The sequence below is a fragment of the Platalea leucorodia genome, assembly GCF_965183815.1.
Source record: "Platalea leucorodia genome assembly, chromosome: 1".
In the NCBI taxonomy this organism is placed as follows: domain Eukaryota; kingdom Metazoa; phylum Chordata; class Aves; order Pelecaniformes; family Threskiornithidae; genus Platalea; species Platalea leucorodia.
In genome coordinates, this window is record NC_138823.1 from 33,728,762 (window position 1) to 33,754,360 (window position 25,599).

Below are 25,599 nucleotides of genomic sequence, written 5' to 3' on the forward strand. Positions count from 1 at the left end.
TCCACTGGGACGCTTGACCGCCCGGAGGGCCCGGGAGACACCGGCTTCCCGGCGGCCCCCACCGCGCCCCAGCCCGCTCCCCAGCACTCGGCCCGGAGCCGCCCCTCCTCCTCCCTCTCCCATTGGCTCCACGTCCTCATCCCGAGTCACTGATTTGCTCTGTGGACTGTCAGTCAAACCGCCCCGCCGTTCACCCTGGCACGGGTAGCATCTCGGGAGCCCTTCTGGTGCGTCATCTCGAGCGTCCAGAGTACTTCCTGCAAAGCCACTCTAGGCCGTTACCTGCAGTGTCTATTGTCCGTGCCGCAGCCGCTCTAGGCAGCGGGAGCTGGCTCTATGACCCGGCGGGGCCTGCTGGCGGCTCGGTGCCGGTGGGCGGGGGGCGGCAGCAGGGTGGCGGAGGGGAGAGCCCCCGGGGCGGCCCGAGCAGGCTACGTCCGCGTAGGCCTTCGCTAGGGAGATCGAGGCAGAGCCCGTCGCGCCCGCTCCCCTGCAGCGTCCCGGCGGCGGCGCAGGTCAGTCGGGGCGCGGGGCGGGACGAAGCGGGGGTGCCCCCGGCCTCCCTGGCGAGCGGGGCTGCGGCGGGCGGCACTGCTCGCGGTGCGGGGGCTGCTGCCGGAGCCGCGGGCCTCGGCGGAGCCCGGCCAGGCAGCTCCCGCGGCCCGGCAGGCTCCGGGCGGCTGGCTGGGGCGCGGCGGCGGGCCTGCAGGGCCGGCGGGGCGGCCTCTGCGTCAACCCCGGACGCTCCTCCAGGCCCTGTTCATGAAAACTTGTGTTTCTCCTCACGCTGTCTCCGGGCGGCTCGGTTCCCCGAGTGCCACTGGCGTTCTCTCTCCTGTTGCGTCCCTCAGTAGGCAAAGAGACTGCAAGGTTTCCAGCTAGGCCCAGGCTGTAAGGTAAGAAAGGATGGAGCCTGGTAACATGCTCTGTAGAGAGGAAAGGGCGTAATATTCTGGCAGAGGAGTATTTTAATCTGAATTGTCTTTCTGATGTCAGTTGAGAGAGTGAACCATTTATAGACCTCCAAAGGCCTTTCTTTTGACAGCCTGCTACAGGTGACAAGGTTTCCTTTAGATACTGCCTGCTAAAGGTGACAGTGGCTGCTCTCCACTTTCTGTTAATCCAGTTTCGTGCAGCCTGTACGTGTAAGTAACAAACCATTAGTTTGCCACAAAATTAATGTCGATTTAGTCTGAATGCCCAACGTGTTTTGGCAGAAGGATGAATTCCATTTATGATACAGTCCATACTGAAAACCACAGCACTGTATATTACTTTCAGTCCCCAAGTATATTTGTTGTATCATCTTTCACCTGTCAGTGGGAGGGAAGTGTTGATCAGGGTCAAAGATGAAGTATGGCCAGTTTGTAGTAAAATCTGATTCCAAAATCTTTAGTCATTTGTTTGATTTTACTGGAAGTTAGTGAATGCTTGTCTAAGTTCTGTGGAGCCATTATTAATATGCAGTTCAGCAACAAGTTGCTGGTAAAGTGTTGACTTTAAGTCTTATTACTATTTTTATTCTTTATTGTGATCTGTTTTATCAGTACTTTCTTCTACAAACTTCTTTTCCTCTCTGTGCTTCAGTTTTTACTCAGCAGTTTGTTTTTCACTTCCTGGATGTCCATCACCACTAGTTTATCTAATGAAGTGATTAGTAGGAAAACAGCTAAAATTGTTATTGCTGGGGCATGAATTAGAGTAGCAAATAAACTATTAAGGGAAGTAACAATTCACGCCTTTGAATTCTTTTGTTTAAGTTTGTTCATACTGCATAAAATCATCCATTTCTGTACCTTATCTGGAGTTAGAGGGATAACTTCACAGCAATAAGATGTATAAATGAACTCTTTAAAAAGGCTTTTTTTTTTTTTTTTTTTTTTTTTTGTAGAAATTGAATAGACTGATAGGGCTCATAACATCAAGAGTATTGGAGGGACACTTATATTTTAATTCTTTTGGAATTTACTATGGAAATAAATGATCATGTCAGTATTGGAACACCTACCCTGCTTGCTAGTGCTCTAGCACTAGCTGCTAGTAAGTATACTTTTTTGGAATTAAAAAGTTATATTCTCCATGAACCCTTTCTTTGGAGAGAATAGCTTACCACTTGTATCTGTGGTGATGTATGTGGAGAAACAGCACTTTGCATGAGAGATTACACCATGAATAGGCTGTTTCAAACTAATTTCAGTTTTCTGTAAACAAAATCCTTCCAATATTTTGCTATCCTATATCTGCAGTAATGTTTTGAAAATAATTTGTCTTCTTTTGTGTAAATTAGATATTATATTTATTGCTAAAAATTGTCAGAAGTTTGTGTCTGCCTGTGCAAACATATTCTTCAGAAAGCAGCATTGTTATTTTTTATTTTTAAAAAATATTAATATTTTAATAGCTTATGCATTTACACTTTAACTACCATGATGCTTATAGTGTTCTCTATATTGTTAAGTAATTGATAGAGTCGGTGAACTGGAAAGTGGAATACACTTAAAGCTATTGTCTATGAAGGTTTTGCAAGGATCTTATATTTATATCCTCTTTCTTGCCTACGAATCTGTGTTGTATTGTGGGAGGGTGAAGGAGGTGGGGTGTTTGGGTATTTTTATAAGTAACAATTTATATATATATGTATTTTAAAAAGGTTATGTACATACATTTACATTTTTAAAGTAAGAATTGAGTACATATATTGAGTAGAAAGCATACTGAAATTGCGTTTATGTGGGGACAAGGCAGCGGAAATAACTCTTTGCTTAGAGTTTTGCCTCGATTTGTAAGTCCTTTTAACTTCTAGGCCTGCCTTCGTTCAAACTTGTGGTTCTTTATTTGTTGGGATCATCCTCTTTACCAAATGAAGAAAATCACTTCCCACTGAAGCTTTAGTGAAACTTTTAATGTTGATATAATTGACTAAATAATCAAAATTAGACATATCTTCGAATGAGTGGCAAAGTAGCTTTTACTCATGTTAGAAATGTTGAAAACTGTAAAGTAATAGTGGTGAACTTACATGTATCTGAATCAGCTCATGCTTAAGTCTCTCATAACTACCCTTAGAACTCTTAGTACAGCAGTACAAGCATGTAAAATATCATCCTCTGACTTTATTTTTAGAAAGTTTAGTTTCTCAGGTAATGGGCCTTCAGATGCATTTAAATCCATCTACTGATTAAAAGGCTGTCAGGTAGCTGGAATGGTATCCCCCAGTTAGTGTTGGTGGATTATTAAGGATTAAGCTAGAAACATGGAATGTCTGTTTTGTTCAAGGAGGATGTTTAGATTTGGGAGGGAATTTTTCTGTCTGTTTGTTTGAGAGCTCTGTGTGCTTATCTCCTATTAGATTCTTTTATTATTCCCCCACCCAAAGACTGTAGGTATCATTTCTTTTATTAGAGAAGGTAGTGACTTACAGAAAGGTTTTGATACTTACTGTGATTCAGGACATGTAGGAAGCAAATGTTCTTGTGATGGACTAAATAAAACTCAATTAAAACTTGCAAACAGGTATTGATAGTGTATAAAGACGTTAGACACTTCATAGAATAGAATGGGAAAGGTAATTTCTATACTCTGATAGTTTTTGACACTGTTACTAATCCGAGGACCTCCATTTCTGCTTTGACATCAAATGCTGTGGTGCTAGTCAAGAAAGACATTTGATCTTCTCTTGTGTTTAATCTTCTATAGTCTTTTAAAGTGACAGTTCTGAAAATTGCTAAAGACTGCTACCAAGAGAATATTTGGAAAGGAAGGAAACAAGTTTATGGCTATATACTATCAATACCAAAAAATATATTGTAAAATGAATGACTCTTCAAGACGTAAATAATCAAGGGGCAGGGAGTGATGTCTGAATCCACTGTAAACATATATTTGGATATAGTAATGAAGCACATGGTCCTTCAGGAAAAAAAATAATTACTTATACAAAATGGGAGAGAGTGGAAGTGCCGTTCCTTTTCCTATTTTTTTAAACATATGAAAGTCATTTCAAAGCTATGGGGTTCAGAGAAAGTAGGGGGAATGGAAGGACGGAGAAGATGAACAGATGTCTGAAGGAAAACTAGTAGTAAATTAATCAGTAGACAAATCGGTCAACAATTTGAGGTTATAATTGAAGTACCTTATTATCTATGTGCTTTTTTTCTATATTGGTTATAATGGCCTACTCTAAAAAAAAAAAAATCCCACAGCACTTTTGCACTTGCAATTTATGCATTTATTCAGTGACAACAGGAATCAAGAAGATCTAAAAAAAAAATTGGGTCCAGCTAACACTAACTGATAAGTTTTAGGCATAAATACAACTTCATTAAATTAGCTTGTAAACACAGTGTGCTCTAATAATAATAAGAAAAATAAGATAATAATAAGAAGAAACAAACATGAATAAGTTTTTGAATTGAAAGATAGTGCTGTATTTCATAAGAAATGTTCTTCATATATTACCAATAAGCTTGTTCTGGATTAACGTCAGTCTAACTGAAGAATAAGATATTTTGTATTATATTACATTATTTTTTAATATCTGACTTTAAAACTTTTTAGATATTTAATGATTTTTGGGCAGAGAATTTTTTGAAGACTCTCTAGATAATACTTTTTTAATAAAGAAGTTTAGCATGTTTATTCCAGTTTAGCTCATGTCTCTTTTAAGCTGTATGGTCCCTGGCAGACAGTAATGTAATCTATTTCTTATTCAGTCGGTTACTGATATTAGTGCTTGCTTTCTCTGAGAGCCTGGTTTAAGTATTAGAAAGCAAGATCACTTGACAGGCTGGAGAAATGGGCTGACAGGAACCTCAAGAAGTTCAAGAGGGGAAAGTGCAAAGTCCTGCACTTGGGGAGGATCAGCCCCATACCCTGGTATCTGCTGGGTGGCAACCATCTGGAAAGCAGCTCTACAGAAAAGGCCCTGGGGGTCCTGGTGGACACCAAGTTCAAAAGGAGCGGGCAATGTGCCCTTGTGGCAAAGGCGGCTAGTGGTATCCTGGGTTGCTTTAGGACCAGTGTTCCCAGCAGGTCAAGGGAGGTGGTCAAGGATCCTCTCACTCTCTTCAGCAGTGGTGAGGCCATGTCTGGAGTAGTGTCCAATTCTGGGCTCCCCAGTGTAGGGGAGGCCTGGACATACTGGAAAGTCCAACAAGGGGCCACAAAGATGATTAAGGCACTGGAGCATGACTCCTGTGAGGTAAGGCTGAGGAAGCTGGGACTGTTCAGCCTGGAGAAGCGAAGGCTCGGGGGGATCTTATTAATGTCTATAAATACCTGAAAGGAGGATGCAAAGAGGGTGGAGCCAGGCCCTTCTCAGTGGTGCCCAGTGACAGGACCACAGGCAGTGGGTACACACTGAATGAAACACAGGAAGCTCTGCATAAACATTAGGAAACACTTTTTCACTGTGAGGGTGGCCGAGCACTGGCAGGGGTTGCCCAGAGAGGCTATGGAAAAGCCTCTGTAGCCTATGCAAAAGCTGTCTGTACATGGTCCAGGGCAAGTGGCTCCAGATGGCCCTGCTTGAGCAGGCGGGGATTGGACTTCATAAACTTAAAATAAACACACTGATCCATTTCTACTTGCCCCTGTTATCATGTTTATAAAAAAATAAAAAGGGAAGGGGTAAGAGTCAACTCTGAAGTTTACTCTTTCTCTCTCTCTTTTTTTTTTTCTCTTTTTTTTTTTTTCTTTTTTTTTTTTTTTCTTTTTTTCCTTAGCTTGGAGTAAATACACAAGCAGTATTTGGCAACCCACCAGTGGACTTTCACACACATACTTTAGGAAATTCAGGGAGGGAAACTGCTCTGTAGTACTTTAGAATGACTGCAAAAAAAGACTCCTTTGCCAGCAAGCTTCAAGAGAGGCACATTTTTCTTTAGATCACAACCATCTCCATGCTATAAATATTGTAAAGTGTCTATTGGTCCTTCACGTCATAAGTACACTTAACTCTCTACAAATATATTAGCCTTATACATATATTTAGTATGTATTAAGCTGAACTACTCATAAGGTACAAAATATGAAGAGGATGTATTTGTACTTGTATGTAATGTGTGCAGTTAGAAGATGATAATTTTATCAATTAAAATCAGTCTTTCACTAGAATAGCCTAATGTAAATTTCTCCCTAGCAAGGTCTGGTTTCCAAATGTTAACTTTCCGGGAACAACATCTGAATTCACACATTTTTTTAAGAGCATGTAGAGAGCAAGTTTAAGCTTCCAGTCTAAATGATGGTAAGTTGTGTCTGACTAAAAATGGCAATAGACTCAAACTCACTGTTTTGCTGCTGTAGTTAATGATGACAGCCCCTACAACTTGTTACATCTCTTGGACTGCAGCAGAAGGTTACTTCAGTGTGGTGTTTTCAAGTAGGCTGCTTATGCTGTTTGGAGGGTTTTGTTGGGTGTTTTTTGGCAGGGGGAGGGTCGGGTTGTTTTTTTTTTCCCTTTTGAGACCTAATAGAATATATGCTTTTTTACGCAGCCCAATGAAGGGGGAAGAGAAAGGGTGTGATGCTACAACACTTATTTTAACTAACTAGTATGCTCTCAACACCAGCTATTCCACAGCACTCCCTGTACTCTTCAAGTCGTAAAATTAAAAGCAGCAAATAAAAAAAAAAAAAAAAATAAAAAATAAAAAATAAAAAAGGTGTGTTCTGCTAAAAAGCTGCAGGGTCATGAATCAGATTGTGCTGTACATGGACAGAGAAGATAGCAGGCTCTCTGTCCTGCAGCTTCTCAGATGAGCTAAATGGTTCCTGCAGCCATGCACCTGACCTACATCTACAAGCATTGTTAGTTCACATCTAAACTTTACAAGAATCTTCAGGAGACAGAGAACAGAAAGGATGCTACCTCTTTGTAATGTGCCTCTCTCAGAAATGGTGGTAGGTTTTTTTGGTTTGGAGGTGGAATGCAAGAAATTTGGAAGTCTGAGATTATTTCAGGCTGTTTTCAAAAGGAAACTAAGTGCAGATTTTTCAGAGGAAGAAAGGGTGAAAATTCAGAGAAATAAAAAACTTTGAGGTGGAGGAAAAAGAGGACAAATACATGGTATGGGAAGAGAGAGGAATTATGGCAGTGGTGCAACTCTTGATTCAAGGTTGACTCTGACTGGGTCTGGGTATTTCCTCCTTTCCCTGCGCGGGAGGGCCTGTGGAGGTTTTTGGCCTTGAGAAGTAAGTTAAATCACTCCTAATATTCATTGTGTTTGTATCAGTCTCTGCCTGGGAACAACCTCTCTAAGAATGCTGTTTCTGCCACTGCTTATCTCCACTGTCTCCGGTTTTGCTAATATTGGCAGTGGGGTTGGAAAAGAAAGGAAATAATCCAAATTTAAATTCTAAGAAAACTTGAAAAATACATTGAAATAATATTATTCAAAAATAATAGTATTAATTCTATAAGCAGAGGAGTTGACAGGAGATATCACAAGAGGGGGCTGGCAAGGAGAAGGGAACTTTTCCTGGAAAGGAAATTAATATCAGGCCATGACACTGTGGGCATAACTAAATCATGAAGGGGAATTCACATTGGAATTGCAGAGGGATTGTAGAAGCTGTCAGAGTGTACAGCTCAGGCTGCCTAGTAAGGAAATTATTATCCCTCTTCTAAACTGTTACTTGTAATATGTGTGTGCAACCGTGCCAGTGGATTCTAAAATGCTAATGAAGTTATAGGATTGAAGAGAGTGTGGTGAAAGCATATCAGTCTCTCCTCATGTGCTTAAAGTTACCATAATTACCAAGTAATAAAACTGTCAAGATTTGGGGACACTGAGCACATCTAATTTTCCCAGCATCCCTATTAGTCACTGTGTATGCCAAACATTTCAGAGTACAATCATATCAAAAAGGTAAGAGTGGGGACGAATCGCATAGTGTTACTTATTTAAACAGAGTAGCCTCTCACCTGCAAGTCTGCATGAGCCCTGCAGCAGACTTGTACAAATAATTCTTCTTTTTTTCTTTTCATTTTTGAAAGACGGCAAAAAGTTTCATTATTCGTATTTGCAGTGTTGTGGTGTTATCCTTGCACGTTCAGCATGTCGGGTTTGAAGACCGTAACAGTTCTTCTAGTCAAATGGAAGGCTTGGTTTTCTATCTTACTATTGACTGGTGGCAGATGTAAAAGTATGATGCTGAGATTCAAAGGTAGCCAGTTTCATGACTACCTGTTTTTCCTGACCCTGATGGTGTTCTTACTGGTACTGCATGCGTCTTACCTGATGCTGTGCTGACCTGTTTGTGTACTAAAACTACAGAAAGATAAATCTAAACAGGTTTCTTTTCTGCCAGTTTAACATACAAGAACAGCTCAGTAGACAGTCAAATGAGTATTGGCACTAGTCTGTAAGAAAAGGTGGCAATACACAGTTGAAGGAAGATGGGAGGGAGTGACTATAGCTGTCAGAAATTACATCAGCTTATGTTTTTATAGAACACAAGCCTGAAAAATGAGACACACACATCAGCTAAAGTACTGTTCTTTATCTTTCCACCAGTTGAGAGTTCTTGATTATAATTAGATGCAATTATTTGTAAGTTATGCCATATAATACAAGGCCAAAACTTAAAACTGGCAGTGAACAGGCTTGTCTTTTTGTTGATGCAAGGCATTCTTGGCTTTAACATACCATAAATATATACAGTCTTTAACAACATTGGTTTTACATACAGTCCTCCTTTTGGTACAGATGTGGACAGAGGTTAATTATGAGTTAGCTGTGCATTTAGGACAGATTTTACTTTTCACATCTAATAAGTATTTCTAATAAAAGGTTAAAGGACATTATGTTCCTGCAGTGCAGTACTTGGATCGGCATTGTTACACTTGCATATCACTGAATATTCATGACTGTGCAGTTGGTATGCATATGTATATAAAAAGGAAGAAAGCTGGAATAAAATCTGGGCAGTGACTGTTTCACAAATGGTGAGGCTGAGGTGTTTAATGCAAAATTCCAGGGTTCTGTCATCTGTGGTAAATTTTATTGAGTATATAGAACAGGCATTGCTTCTGAATCCCTTCTACGTATCTTCTCAATCTTCATCTTGGCATCTCCATACTTATCTGGTGACCATTCATGTGGATCAGACAGGTAGGAGAACAGAAACACAGAGCTGTGAAATGGGAACTTAAGTTAGATGACTTCTCTCTCTCTCTCTCTTTTTTTTTTTTTTTTTTTTTTTTTTTTTTTTAGGTAGTTTTGAATGGAGGGAAGTTAAGGAGGGGCATAGAAAAGATGCATACAGTTGGGTTTGACAGTGTGCTTGACAAATAAAGTTATGTGAGATACAGTGCCCTTACAACAGTGAAAAGCAGATGTTACATATGTCACATAAGGCCAACTTTTCAGGTAAGTAACAGTAACCAGCAAATTAAGAGTTATGGCTATAACTGCCCACAGTGTGCTCACAACCATGCATTCATGTTCTCTCTTTGAACTGTTCTGAAAAGGAACTACATACCTCTGCCACAGTGTGATGTTGCACCTGCTTAACAGGAAGGATGGCACATAGACTAAGCTTTACATCCTTTTCACTTTTACATATGCAATGCAATGCAATGTAACTTTCAGTTATCCATCCTTATACCAGAACCTCATATCCTCATCATAACCAAAATCTCTTCAAAGGCAAGGGTCTCCCTGTCATCTGCTGTGATCAACAGTTGAGACCTACATTTGTAGCACAAGGGATCTTTATCGCTCTTATACCTCCTGGTACTGGTTTAGTCAGAGATGTTGCCCCTTGCTTGCAAGGGGCTGTTTCTTCCTAGTTAACCATCACAATCTCGACTTTGTCAAACTACTCCAACCAGACCGTCCACCATTTTGATTTAGCAACAGTAAATGTAAGGCATGTCTCCAGATAATTCCCAATACCTAGTTCCAAAGAAAGACAGTCAATATTGCATATTGGGCATATATTTTGGCTTTTTATCTTAGTGTTTAAGGGATTTTGGTTTTGAACCGCATTTTTTTGAAAGCTTCAAGTTACGATGCAGCTTTGTTTTGTTGAGCTTTTGGGTTCTTTTATCACTGATTTAATTAAAAGGAACAGCAGCTACGTTTCATTTAGTACAGCAGAGAATGGGAGCCTACAAGTGGAACTGACATCCCTTCAGAGATGAGTTTGCAATTTGGCATACTAAGGAGAGGGATGACAAAAAAGAGGAAATAAGATAGAGGAAGAAAAGGAACAGGATATGGGATAAAGAAGAATAGTGATTGAACATATGACTTGTTACATGCTTATCATCCTACTTACTCTAATAAATGAAAATTAGGGCAATATCCAAAAAGTTGGTAGGATGATTCTGTCTATGGCCTTTATGCTATGGGGAATACAAATGTGCTTTGAGCTTTTGTAGCCTGAAATTTAACATCACAAATTTTAAAAGGTAGTATCTTAAATATTAGTTATGCAGTAATTAGTCTATCAGTTCTAGTTGTTTGCATCTAATAATCTGTCTTTTAAGAGTGCTGACTGATCACAAATTTTTCTGAACTCAGTGGGAGCTCTTAGCATTCAGAGTATCTTTAACAGCGGCCAATAATAGTCTTAGTTGCTGGCATTCATTGAGAGAATGTATTACATTGACACAGGATTTTCAGTTTCCATCAAATACTGACAGAAATGACTGATGTACAGCTTCTAACAGTGCAGCACTTTCCTACCGCTCTTCGTTACTGTTGTATCAATTCTGGCTCTTCTGAGCTGTTTTTGATTTTGTAACGTGAAGCCCTAATATTTTGACTCTGACAGCTAGTTTATGGAAGATAAATCAATGAGCTATCGTTATGTTTTCTTGGTGTCTCCAAGCATTCAGCAGTGGCTAATCTCTTGTATCCCAGTTTATGAAATCGAAGTTTACTGAGTTAAAGTTGGAAAAGCAACCTGTGATTTGAATGTATCTTTGTCTTGTAATTGGTCTTCTGACATTAAATGTAACTGTAGCATTCAGGATTCTGGGATTTGTTACTAGTTGCTCACTCAACCTCCTTAGTGAAAATCTTAATTTCATCTATGGGATTGACTTGTTACACAGTCATTCAGTGTTTTGCATTACTTTGTCTATTTTGAAAAATAGTCCCGCCTCCCGGGAATAAAAGAAATAAATGATATTTTCTGTGATTGCAGTGTATTACTGTTTTTTCAGTTAGTGTTAGTAGTTATTCCAAATAGTTTAAGAATCAGTTTATGTTCTTTACAAAATAATAGGTATTTAGCTGAAGTATACAGAAATCCAGACAGTAATACAAAATCCATCTTTTGTAAGGTTATTTGAGGTAATGATATAATGATAAGTTAATTCTACAGTGATTAAGAGATGACACAGTTGGGGCTCCCAATTAGACTTTGATCTGAGGATATTTCTCTCTACACTTGATGAGCAAGAAAGAGATGAGAATTAATGGTAAAACATGAGATTTTGAGCAGCTGGGGTCTACATTCTGTGCTTTATTATAGGAGTTGATGTAAAGGAAGGTTTTAAAATTAACTGGATACATATAATGTGATTTCTCATCTTTAAAGTTTATTGGTTTCAAATTGACATCTAAAATATCCTCTGTTATTGAGAGTAACTGAAAAGAACAGTTAAGTGGAATATATTTTCACAAAACCCACAAACACAAAAACAACTCAACCCCCCACACCTCACATAAAAAAAAAAAAAACCCAAAACGCTCAGCATTCTTGTGATGGGTGGAAAGATAGTTTTCATTACTATCTGTTGGTATCCTAACTTTGTGAACATAAAAGGAGGGATAGTAGACCAAAGGTGTGGCTTGCTCGCTCTCTTACACACACACACCCAGTATGGCAACACTGATTGCACAATACCGAATGCATTGTAGCTCCTGAAGTAAAGAGGAACTGTGTGTTAGTGATATTGTTTCCAGAGAGGGTATGATTCCTAGCATGTCCACCACAAACTACTTCCCACTGCCTGGGCCATAGATCTGAATGCTGGGACTTGGCAGAATCTAGTCTGTTGAAAAGGCTAAAAAATCTTTTCTCTTTCGTGCATATGCTGTTGTTTCTTTGTGTTGAGGTATTTTATAATAATAAAGTAAAATAATAACAATTAATGTTAAAGAGACTTTATGGATCAGGAATTCTTCAGTGGCCTGGAAATGAAAAGAGTTGTCAAGGCAAAAATAATGCAACATGATCAGGGATGAATGTAAAGGAATAGCATCGGAATATAAGAATAAAATCAGCGACTCTAATGAATAAAATAAGTTTCAATTTACAAAGCACAAGAAAAGAATCAATGAAAGGGTTCAAAATTCTAAGAGGAGGCACAAAAGGATAGGTCCATTACCTAGATCTGTTATTAAATAAGAAAGGAGAACAAGTAACAGATTTTCAAAGACTGATTCTTTACTTCATATTTTATAAAAGAGATACATTGTGACCTGCTACTTCATAAAATTAATCTTAGACAGGAAATAAGAGTGGAACCAAAGCACAGAAAGAATAGCCTAAGGAATCTTAATATAGATGTGCTCAAGTGGCAAATCCTAATAAAATTCATCCTAGAATGATTGAGGAATTAGGCAGCACTGATGTTGTATATTTATTTCTTTATTTAATGTCCCAGAGGGTGAAAATAGCCAACGAAATGGGTTTGTGTGTGTGTGTTTTGTGTCTCTTTATTCTTCTGTTAAGAGAATTATTGAAGCTCTCAGTTTAAATTCCAAATAAAGATTCAGGAGTAAATAGTTTAGCAATTAATTTTGTATCTAAAAATACGCAGAAGAGAGATTGTAAAACAGCCAGTATGGTTTGACATGACCTGTTCATAAGAAAGCTCAATCTGTTTTTCCTCTTAGCAAAGGATGACAAGCTTAGTAAGTAAGAGGAAAACTTTAGGTATAATACAGCTTGATTTTAATAAAGTCTGTTTCCTTACATAAGCAAGCTGGGGAAGTGTAATATTGATACTGTCTCCATTAGATGCTGATATTATCAGCATCAAGTTGAAAAATTGTCTTTACAGAGTAATTATCTATAGTACCCTGTCAAGGTGAAAAGGCATTAATGAGTTGATGATCGAAGAGAACACACACTTATAAAAGTTACTGATGATACTAAGCTGAAGAGGGGTTGAAAGTTTGGGTTTTTTTTTTCCCTTTGTTTTGAACATAAGATTTGAATCCAAAACTTCCTTGATAAATTGGAGAGAATCTCTGAAATCAACAAGATGAAAAGCAGTGCAGGCAAGTACAAAGCACTCCATTTAAGACGAAAAACTCAAATACATGAATACAAAACAGGAAATAATTATTCAGACAGAAAAATGACAGAAAAAGATCTCAAGATATAGTAGAACTCAAGGTAAATACTGACCATGCTGCTGGAAAAAAAGTGAAGTGTTTTTTTTTTCTAGAGGATCATACAAGGCATGTTGTAGGAAGAGGATGTTGTCTAGTTTGGCAAATCTTCTATGTATAGTTGGTCCTCTCACTGCTTTTTCCTCTTGAGAAGATGCAGACAAACTGGAAATTCTCCCCCATTGTTATTGTTTTCTCCTGTGGAATAAAAACCGTCTTTATTTGTGATAAGGATGGTTTAGATTTCATATGAGAAGGAACACTGAAACAGACTACCTAGAGAAAGTGTGGAATCAGCTTTTTTAGTAGTTAAACATCTGTTGAGATATTCTTGAGCCTGCATTCATGCTGAGTTAGGGTTACATGGTCTCTTGTGGTCCATTCCGTCTCTGCATGAGTACAGTGCTCAGACTACATGTTTTGGCTGCACAGAAGAGATTATTTAAGATAGTTAAATCATGAACTCAATGAAGTGAATGGAGGTGCTACTTCTTGCATCCTAAATGCAATTTTAAGTTAGAACAGTAAGGAACAAAGTTCATTTTTGACTTAATAAAATATATTTTTATTTGGCTTCCCAAAAAGTGTTTTGACAAATCATACTTAAAAATATTTTGAAGCTTCTGCAAAAACGGAATGCAATTGCAGTAGCACTGAGACAATAGAAACTCCTTGATTACTCATCCCCAGTGGAATAGCCCTGTCAAAAAAATGACACCCTAGAGGTTACTTGGATTTGTATATTTCTGCAGGCAAAGTTTACAGACCTGTAAATTTAAATGTAGAATTTTTGTGGGCAGAATGCATTGACAAATATGCCTGATGGTAATACATCTCATACTGATAGTCCCAGAACAGGTCAATAATAATGCTTATATTGATAGCAGCAACGCAGGAGATGTTACTTGGTATTATAGCTAAAATCCATGTTATCCCCTTAATCATAATTACATTAATATTGACAGGCTGTTGACAATACTCACATTACTATTGATAGATTTCTGTCAATAACATGTTTCCAAATAAAATATATTCATTCATAATTTGTACAATGCTCGATAACAGCACTAACATATACCAGAAGAAATTCCTTTTTCCCTGGTGATATATAATAATATTTTTTTTTGTTGCACAGTGTAATGTACGAGTGGGATTGTTCATTTGTTTAGTTTAAAAAAAAAAAAACAGACAAACTATAGGTTATTTAAGAAAGAAATGTTCCATGTTTGGTGTTTTTTTTTTTTTTTCTGGGAGGCAATTTTTTATTTTTTCCTGTGCAATATCTGTGATGGTGTAAAATGAAGGGAGAACCTTTCAAGTAGTAGTCTTTAGTGTTTTTATCTTGAAGTGTATTTATGTAACAAGTTAATCACACATTATTCTTTATGTATCTTCACCTGATTTTTGACTGTTCAATTCTGATCATATAAGCTAAGCCTGATGGCATCCTTAACTGAGCACTGATATTTGTCTCTTTCATTACTGGGTCTACAATTCTGAGTTCTTAAGTTTCAAATAATTTAGAACAGACCAAATAAGAGGTTAAAATAGTAAGGACATGACAAATAGAATTTGATGCAGAAACATGGAGGAAAAACAACATTCTCTTTATAGTCTGTGTAGCTCAGTAGAATATGGAATGCAAAAATAACATAAAAAAGTACAAGTTAAGTGTCTCGTCACTTACAGGATGTGTTCATTGTCTAGTTTTAAACCAGAACGTTTCTCATTTATTTCTACTCTAGGACAACTATTTGTGAAAACAGTACAAACTGAAAAATCTAACAAATTTCTGAAAGGATTTTGTATAGAGGAAGTAATTTTAAAAAATTTTTAATTAAAAAATTTTTATTTGTTATCATTTATTTATTCTTTATTATCACTTGAAAAAATGGACACCATAGGTAAAGAACATAACAACAATTCCCTACTATAGCAAAATAGAGAGAGATTAGAATTTAGGCCTCTTCTTTCAAAGAAGCAGTTGCTGTTATCCAGATCATTAGGACATTTGCAGACATTTTTCATAGGAAAATACAGATTTCCAACTTTCCCTTTTAATGTTTGTTTATGGGAAGTAAGTATCTACCCTATAAGTGCAGTAAAACCTTAAATCAGTTTGGGAATAAGCATAGTTAATAGCACAACACTTCAGCCTGTATGTAACAGTATGCACACTGAAATGTGCTTACACATTAAAATCAAAGCTATATGGATATAATCTTTAAGTAACTTGCAGGGTCCAGTTAACAGCCATGGCCTATGGCAAACTCTCAGTGTTCTTAGCAACAAAGAACTTCAGACTAATGCTCAGTTTTATTGCTTAAATTGAGAATGCTTACCTAATTGTTCATCAAAAAGAAAGCTTTGCTTACGCAGGAATATTATAAGCATAATTTAAAGGATTTTAAAGGAGTACATCTTTATTATCAGATGCTTATGTTTTTGTCTGATATTCTTCCTTTTCCATATAGTTTGTATAAAAGTGATTTCAAAGTTGAATGAAGCTGCTAGTTGGTAATTCAGGAAAAGACATAAATATGCCACAGTTAAACAGTATATATGGTCTTGATTCTATTTTTTTTAAAAAAGAGACTTTTTGGATTTTGCAAAATTTTGAAGGTTAACAAACAGTGTTTGGACCTGTTGGCTCAAAAGTGGTTCCTATGTTCTGTGTACAAAGTTCCAGCCCACACTGACAGGTTCACTGAAGTTATTTCTATCAAATAAAGTTCTATAAAGGATCATGGACATGAAAAAAATATGTATTATCTCAGATCAATTAGATTCTACAATGAGGCATGCACAAATTTTTGGGAAGGTCCAGGGAAGATCGTTATGACATCTAGTCCATCCTCCTGTGAAAATTGGGGGTAAATTCAATGCTAGAATGGGTAGCTTAGGGCGTCATTTGGTCAAGTTTTAAGACTCTCCAGGGATGGCGATTTCACAGTCCCTCTACACAAACTGTTCCAATTTTTCTTGTGTCCAATTGGAATTTCTCATGTAGCAACTTACAACCAGTTGCCTCTCTTTCTTTCATTGCATCTCACATAAAGATTTGACTTAATCTTCTCTGTAACCTTTAGGTAGTGGAAGATTACTATTATATCACTTCTTAGCTGCCTTATCTTCAAGTTGAGCAATCTGAGTTCCTTCAAGCTCTGTTCATATATCAGGTGTTGGGGTTCCTGATGATATTAATGGCTGGACTCTTTTCATTTTGTTGACGTTTCTTTTGTACTATTGATAGAAAAGAGGCAAAACTGGACTTAGTATCCCAGGTGTAGGCTCACCAATGCCAAGTAGAGGGGAATAAGCACGTCCTTCAGTCTGCTAGCTATGTGCATGCTAATGCACTCCAGTAGGCATTATTGCTGCAAGGATGCACTGGTGACTTGTGTTCAGCTTGCTGCCTACCAGAATCCCCTAGTCCTTTTTTGCAAAGCAGTTATGCAGTCAGCTAGCTCTCAGCCTATAGTGATCCATGGATCCAAGTGATCCACTTGTGTATTTCATGATCCATCATAATCCTGTGTATTTGACACATTTTCCTTGAACTTCAGAAAATTTCTTATTTATGAGCAATCTACAACAGCAATTTCTCATAGCATCCAGGATAGTGGAGGACAGCTGGAAAAAATGGTTGAACTGATGTTGGAAAATAGTCTTAGTAGATGGATCAAGGAAGCTGTTTGATAAGATGTCCCTTTTGAATAACTTTAGGATTTTGAAAAGGGATTTTCTGTATTCACAATTATATAGAACACTAGTAGGAGGGTAACTGAAATGAGTAGAACGGACTGAAATGAGTAGAAGGGACTGAGGTGTTACCAGAAGTGAAGAAGACACTAGACTTTTAGGGGTTACGAGTGAATAGCACTAGAACAGAGTTCCAGAACAGACGGTTATCAGAGGCTGTGGCTCCTAAAATGGTAGTGGGATGAGAAGATGAGGGGTAGGAGGGTGGGTAGTCATTGGAGCTGGAGTTTTTGAAGTGGTCCTTTGATGACAAAGTGGAGGAGATAAGTTATTGGGATGATACTGGATAATGCTTTCCAACCACACTTCTGGTGCCTTGGTGCTTACTACAGAAAAGGCAGTAGTGTGAATGAGACAGGCTTGGGTATACTGCCTCTGTATGCCCTTGTATACTGTCTTGTCAGGCCAGTGCAGGTTGACGCAATGAACCCCATAGCTGTTTACTCAGAGCAGGTGGCCTTATACTACCTTTAGCCGTATTTTGCTTGCTAATGAGGAAGGAGGAGTTTAAAGAAACCAAATGGAGCTATTGTATGCCCTACCCATGTAGCCAGTCTTAGTTAATTGGAAACTACTGATGTGCAGCATACATTAAGAACAAAATCATATTTTCTGTTAGCTTTGCATGATATTTTCCTTACAGACATGACCAATTATAGATATAGAAAATAGTAGGAATGCTACAAATAATGTTTTATACTGAGTTTTAAAACTTTTGGTGTACTCTGTTTTGGCAAACAGTTACTGGTTTGGAGGATTTTTTTGTTTTGTTTTTTAGTATTCTTAGCATCCTTAGCAACCATTCCTATACAAGATCCTATATGGCATCTTTTATTCAAAGCAGTCTTGTGTTATGGCAGGTTTTCCTCTTATAAATAAGGATTTGAAGTACCACCTTCTGTACTTTCTCCATAAGGCTGTTGACCCTTGCTTGTCTGTTATGCAAAGAATCTCGTTTAGAAAGTGAAATATGTTGCATAATACCTGAAATATACCACTTCTCCTAAATCACTTTGCAGTTTTTATGTGGACAAAAGGAACCAAAAATCAGTTACCCCACAATTTTGCATTACTGAGGTGTTATCCATATTTTCTTCTTGCAATTTATTAGATTTATTTTCTTAGTCACAGAATTCCAGATACAATAACATTTAAACCAAGCAATTTTAACAAATGTTTTTCTCTGTAATGCTTGAACAAAAAGAGTATACATTTGTTGAAGTTGCTAGTATACATTAATCATCTTGCCAGGAAATTTGTTATACGACAAGTAGCACAATCCCACACCTGTCAAAAGACTCTAGAAAATATATGTAGACTTCGGTGATGTACTGTATGATAATTTATGTCTGAATGCTGAATATTTCTTTAATCTCATAGAATGATTCTTCTCTAAACTAAACAAATCATAGAATCATAGAATTGTTAAGGTTGGAAAAGACCCTTAGATCATGGAGTCCAACCATTAACCTAACACTGCCAAGTCCACCACTAAACCATGTCCTCAAGCACCACATCTGCCCATCTTTTAAATACCTCCAGGGATGGAGACTCAACCACTTCCCTGGGCAGCCTGTTCCAGTGCCTGACTACCCTTTCGGTGAAGAAGTTTTTCCTAATATCCAACCTCAACTTCCCCTGGCACAGCTTGACGCCGTTTCCTCTCGTCCTGTCGCTTGTTACTAGGGAGAAGAGACCGATCCCCACCTCACTACAACCTCCTTTCAGGTAGTTGTAGAGAGCAATAAGGTTGCCCCTCAGCCTCCTCTTCTCCAGGCTAAACAATCCCAGCTCCCTCAGCCGCTCCTCAGAAGACTTGTGCTCTAGACCTTCACCAACTTTGTTGCCCTTTGGACACACTCCAGCACCTCGATGTGCTTCTTGTAGTGAGGGGCCCAAAACTGAACACAGTACTCGAGGTGCAGCCTCACCAGTGCCAAGGACAGGGGCGCTATCACCTCCCTGGTCTTGCTGGCCACACTATTCCTGATACAAGCCAGAATGCTATTGGCCCCCTTGGCCACCTGAGCACACTGCTGGCTCATGTTCAGGCAGCTGTCAACCAACACCCCCAGGTCCTTTTCCACCAGGCAGCTTTCCAGCCACTCCTCCCCAAGCCTGTAGCGTTGCATGGGGTTGTTGTGACCCAAGTGCAGGACTCGGCACTGAGCCTTGTTGAATCTCATACAGTTGGCCCCAGCCCAATGATCCAGCCTGTCCAGGTCCCTCTGTAGAGCCTTCCTACCCTCCAGCAGATTGACACTTCCACCCAACTTGGTGTCATCTGCAAACTTACTGAGGGTGCACTCGATCCCCTCGTCCAGATCTTCGATAAAGATATTGAACAGGACCGAGCCCAACATTGAGCCCTGGGGAACAGCATTTGTGACCGGCCGCCAACTGGATTTGACTCCGTTAACCACCACTCTCTGGGCTCGGCCGTCCAGCCAGTTTTTAACCCAGCGCAGAGTGCACTTATCCAAGCTGTGAGCAGCCACTGCCTTTACTTAGCAAGTTTTATCATTCCTACCTTAATTTTCATCCATATTTTTCCTTATGTAATCCTTAAATTTGTTAAGATTTTACTTTCAGCTGCAGCTACTGAAGTATTCATATGGCAATATTTTCTGTCCACCCCACTGTTCTCTTCTAGATTTCAGTTAGTGTATTCATTTTCCCTATTTCTCCATAAAACACCATATAGTTTTACAATTCTTGTTTCTGATCTTCTGTTTTAAGGTCCAATTGAATATTACAGTTATGCCCAGCAATTTTTTTTTTTATTTATACAGTGCAATATTAAATCTGTGGAGTTTTCTAAATATCTGGGTGAAACACTCCTCTGTAACCAAATAAAAATGTTACTGTTTGTGAGAAATAGTCCAATATCACTTCTCTTGAGATGAAGTTTTATACTGTTAATGTAAAGCATCCTGAAAGGACTTGTAGCATATTAATAGCATATTAATATAGCATGCTGAAAAAGCTTTTTTGTTATTTCTTGTTTACTGCTGGTATATTACAACTTTGCTATCTGTAATAAGAATAAAAATAGGAGATGCTCCATTATACTAAAACCTATTTGTGTTTATTCCTAGAAAGTTTTTTGTTGTGAAGAAATGGCCTCCAGCATCGGAAATGAAAAGAGTGTGAATCCTGTGCTCAGAATAAGTCAACTTGATGCCCTTGAACTAAACAAAGCCCTGGAACAACTAGTATGGTCCCAGTTTACCAGCTGTTTTCATGGATTTAAACCAGGCGTGTTGACTCATTTTGAACCAGAAGTAAAAGCATTTTTATGGCTTATATTATGGAGATTCACTGTCTATTCCAAGAATGCAACTGTAGGCCAGGCTATTCTGAATATTCAATACAAGAATAACTTATCTCAGACAGAGAAATACCAACCTCTGAGCAAACACCAGAAGTTATGGTATCTTATTTTCACTGTTGGTGGAAGATGGTTGGAAGAAAGATGTTATGATTTATTTAGCAATCGTCAACTGCAGTCTTTCTGCAAAATTAAGCGTTATATTAACTTTGGAGCTGGAGTACTTAAACTTTGTGGACTTCTAAATTTCCTGATTTTTCTTCAGAAAGGAACATATGCAACGCTTACAGAACGCATTCTAGGAATTAGGTCAGTTTTTTGCAAGCCGCAAAGTGTTCGTCAGGTAGGATTTGAATACATGAACAGGGAGCTCTTATGGCATGGCTTTGCTGAATTTCTGATCTATGTGCTACCACTTATTAATGTACAGAAACTAAAACTTAAAATTTCTTCTTGGTGTTTGCCTATTGCAGGTCTTTCCAATAGTGAAAACACATTAGCAGCTCACTGCAAGGAATGTTCACTATGTGGGGAATGGCCTACCATGCCTCATACCATAGGCTGTTCACATGTTTTTTGTTACTACTGTATTAAAAGTAACTATTTATTTGATATGTATTTTACATGTCCTAAATGTGGCTCAGAGGTACACAGTCTTCAGCCACTGAAACATAAAATTGAAATGACAGAATTGCATGCCTGATATGGAGTTGATGTGTTTTTATACTGTACATGAAATATTATGTTGCAGAGATTAATGGAAAAATCAGAAATTATTGTAAACAAACAGCTTAAAGATGGTTTTGGAGACTCTGTAATTTGTTGTAACATATGTCTTTATCGGTCTTAGTTTTTTACTGAGTAACAGTGCCAACTTCCCTCTCTGAAGGGAAGAAAAGAAAAGAGTTCACCACGTCTTCTACTCTCAGAATACTTGATCCCAGTTTGGTACCCCTATGTTGTCAAGTCATTCCTTCTTAGGTCTAGAGTCTGTCAGCCTACCACTTGCTAACTGCATGCCCCTCAAAGACAGAGAACCCTTAAAGACACAGAAGATGCCCAGTAAGCTTTTACCCATTTTGTGGATTTTCTTAAGCTTGTTGTAAAAGCTTCTGCCATTACCAGCTTAACTAGTAGATGGATGTAGTGGGAAAGTCATCCTTCTCATGCCTAAAGAATAATTTTAAGTTTGAATATTTTAAATTTGAATTTACAGTATGATGTTCCACTGCAAAAAGGAAAGGTGTAAGATGGATTGTCCTCTCAGGAGATTATCAATAGTTTTCATCATATTCAGCCACCTTAACAGGACGTACTCTTTCTCTGGCTCAGAATTGCTCTCTTATCAATAGACCATAAGCCTTAAGTGATCCATCTGGTACACAGATAGATACTCCATAGTTAGCATGTGCCTACAGGAGATATAACCACTTCCTGTACAAATACAGTGCACTTTCTAAATCTTCATGAGATGACCGAACTCGTTTTCTCGCAGCTATATGTTTGTGATCTTCAGTGACATATGTACAACCACCCCCCACTTCTTCCTTATATAGCTGAGGGACACAGTCCATCATCCATTGGAATGTGGCAGCTGCCCAAGGTAACCCACATTCTTCCGGGTCCCAGACACTGGAGAAAACAGCTTACTCACAAGATGCTGTCTTTGGGACTTGCCACTCTTCTTTGTTTGGTGTGGTCAAGGTGGGTGCAAGACCTCACTAACAGCTCACTACCACACAGAAAAAAGATCAAGCACATCTATTTGCATGTAGACATATTAAAAAACTAGGTAACTCTTCCTGTTTTTTTATTATTACGATTTGCTTTCTCTGTTGGCTTTGCAATGTTTTTATTATTCCCTGTTTTAACACTTCATCCATTTATTCTCTGACCTGGTTTTATGAGTTTTATTACTTTTTTTTTTCAAAATTGCAGTCCTTTCTTAACAGGAAGTCTTACCCAGAAGTGTCTCATTAACACAAAAATACATTGCATCCTTTTTTGGCTCTTAAATCAAGTTCTCAAAAACTTGTATGGTTAAATTGAGTAAATCACTTTATGATGGCTGTGTTCTTGATTGGCTATCATCAATAGTCAGTCCCAAAAATAGTATGGTAACAACTGATCCAATATCTTTGATCTACTTTTATGAAATGGTTTATTACATTCTTCAGTGTCTGATTAAAACAACCCACCAGCCTATTTGTTTGAAGATCTTAGATTCTAGGTTTTGATCTTTAGAGTGACACACAACGCTTTCATCTGATGCAATTAAATATAGTTAGCAGGCTCATAAGTATCTGTGGGCAGCCCAAAACTTCATTAATTCTGCTACTGTTCTGTGAGTGAACAGAGACTTCAGAGCAACTGCTTCCAGATATTCTGCTGCAATATATTATTTGCCATCAAACATGTATATCAGCAGCCTGCCAAATTTCTGTTATTTGCAGTTGCTGTTTGAACCAGCAGGTGCAAATTCGTCTTTATTAGAAGTATCAAAATTGGCAAGCTGTTGGAGAATATCCTGGAGTCACTTGCTGGTCCTGAAGTGATTTTGTATGAATTGTCCCTACACATCACTTAACAGCTCTTCCCAAAGAAATGCATTAGCAACCGTGACTTTGAGGTGAGGATCATCAGCATTGATGCTACCTCTCTCTTTAACTATCCTTTTTAATTAAGAGTTGTATACATCCAAAATCCAGTGTTCGCAGTTTATAATCATAGCAGACCCTTGTTTACTATGGACTCTTCATTCCTTCTGAAGTCACAGTGCAGTACTGTGTCAAAAGGGCATGGATTTTCTATATTGGACTCTGTTAGGTGTCATGTTCTTCTTACGGAGGAGTTAACTTCTTTCCTAATTAGAAAAGTGTCTTTTTCCTGACTATTTAAAGAATGTTATCCTTCTTTTTCATTCCACCTCTCTCTGTCCTGCCATTTGATTTACCTAAGCTGTATGAATTTCCTGAGGTTTTTTTTTTTCTCTTGCAGCTTCATTCAGGTGAAATCCTAGTAAAATGTATACTCCGGTTTTCATCCCTGTTACACTGTCATTACAAAACCTGTTTCCAGAAGTTTTGTACCTCTATTGTACAGCTGTTTTCTGCTGGCTGTGCTATATTGCAGTTGGCTTCTCTGTTTTTCTTCTGGTGTTGAACTTTTGATACTTAACTTACGATGGCTTATTATACCAAAGGATTGGCCTACTACTGTAGTACCTCATCATCAGAGTGTTAAGTTTGTAGCCCATAGCACTGACCAAGTTTGTGTCTTGTGGCATAAATGAACAGTTTGCATTACCCTAAGATCCTAGATCCTAAGGTGTGGCTGTAATTCTTCTTGTTTTCCATGCAAGTAAGCAGATACCATGCATCTGGCAGAAATAAAACATTTGGAAAGAGAGTGGTTCCTTTGTCAGATACTGAATTTTTTTTTTTTTTTTTTAATCTACCATGGGATGAAACCTTCACTCGGTTGTAGTCAAAACTCAGATTGATGAGACCAAGATTTCAACTTGTGTATTGAAAAACTACTTGCTACCAGGTTAGCTTTTTAGGACTCCAAAGTCAATACTCAGCAGCTTCTTTATGGAACTGAAAAATTAAAAATATACCTTTTTTTTTTTATGTTGTAGTTCTCTTTTGTTGTGGCTTCTGATATATAAACTGCAGAAAAGTCTTACTTGAAGATATTACAGAGAAAAATCATGTAATTTGTAGACTAATCAAAGGATAATCTAATTTTACATACTAATTGCATTGATAATTTGTCCTCATAAGCATTATATTTTCAGGTTAAAATGCTACTGTAACAAAGGACTAATATACATCTAGTGATGCTTCCTGCAGTAGAGGGAATAAAATTTATTTTGGAATGTTAATCTCTTCAGTCATTTTCTCTAAACAAAAGGTTTTTAGTGTTCAGCTACCATGAGAATGTACTTCTGAGCAGTCATATGTGCAGCAGTGAAAAGGATAAATGCCTAGAATTTAAGAAAGCTAAAGGACCAGAAGTCTTATTCAGTCTTGGATAGGAGTTACAGCCCTGTATTAACAGTTTTATTTGTGCTCTGTTGTGTGTCTTTGTGTGCTACATGAATGTTTTCATTGTATCGGAAATCAAAATATGAAGCCATAACTGAAACAGACTAATTATGAAAAGTTTTTTAATATGTTTATTAATATACCTTCATTTGAATGAGAATTATCAGTTGTCAGGTGTGATTTTGGAGGCATTTAGATGAAAGGAGTCAGAGAATGCTGATTCCTTGCTTCCACACAGCACTACCACTCCATCTACTCTATATACTTTAAGAGAGGTCTCGTTTAAGTAGTGTTATGGGAGACTTAGAGGCAGGAGTTTCAATATTCTGTAAAAGAAATGACAGGGATACTATCTGATTTCTGCATTGCCTGGAAATATTTCTTTATTTTTTCCATAAGTGTGAGCTGTTACGGGCAAGGATGATCTAGACAAAGTGGTGAAGAGATGATGTTGAGAAAGATGAAATAAATGTGTTTCCTACATACAGTCCAAACTGATGAATGTCCTTATTTGAGAATATTGCTACAATTGTTATCTGGGATGTATCATTATTATGCAAACCAAGCTGACAAATAAAAGATGCTTCTTAACAGGAGGTTCTGAAGTTTGCAAGACTTTTTTTTTTTTTCTTTTTTTCTTTTTTTTTTTCCTTTTCGGAACGCTAGTTATCATGCCTATTCAATGGTTTGGCTGTCAGGTGATTTCATACTTCAGCATTCATGGACTAAAATCAAAGTGGGAAACTAGTTTATAATTACAGTTCACTTAAAAATTTTCTTTAATTTTAGGTTCCAAAGCAAATTATCTTTCTAATAATTCTCCTTTTGAGCAGACTAGTCATACCAATAAATTGTCAACTGTTACACTTCTCTGTGTGTTTGCTAGGAAGCTGACTTGGCTTGTACTAAGAAGAGAATATTGTGGCATGACTGGACACACAGGATAGGGTCATGTGGTTACTGCCATGGTAGATATTAAAGTTGATGGTCATTTACTTCTAATAACAAAAATGCCTGGGCTACTGCAAGTCAGTGCATACAACCAAAACACCAGGGAGCAGTTTCAAAATGGTGCTTCATACCCTTTGAATGTCAACAC

The 25,599-nt window shown here is 38.0% G+C and overlaps 1 protein-coding gene across 2 annotated transcripts; it reads left to right on the forward strand.

The window, feature by feature from the left end:
• Positions 1–240: 240 nt before the first annotated feature.
• On the forward strand, positions 241–25,044 carry PEX2 (peroxisomal biogenesis factor 2). 2 transcript variants are annotated; one of them, XM_082305752.1, is made up of 3 exons: positions 432–515; positions 852–896; positions 20,219–25,044. In XM_082305752.1, the coding sequence occupies exon 3, from the start codon at positions 20,240–20,242 to the stop codon at positions 21,152–21,154; it is 915 nt and encodes a 304-aa protein (XP_082161878.1). In that variant the 5' UTR covers positions 432–515; positions 852–896; positions 20,219–20,239; the 3' UTR covers positions 21,155–25,044. The 2 variants fall into 2 exon arrangements, with proteins under 2 accessions (XP_082161879.1, XP_082161878.1); XM_082305753.1 differs by lacking the exon at positions 852–896 and having other exon boundaries at positions 241–515.
• The last annotated feature ends 555 nt before the right edge of the window (positions 25,045–25,599 follow it).

Coding starts and splice junctions, on each gene's coding strand:
- PEX2 (XM_082305753.1), top strand. CDS start 20,240: ATGGCCTCCAGCATCGGAAATGAAAAGAGTGTGAATCCTGTGCTCAGA.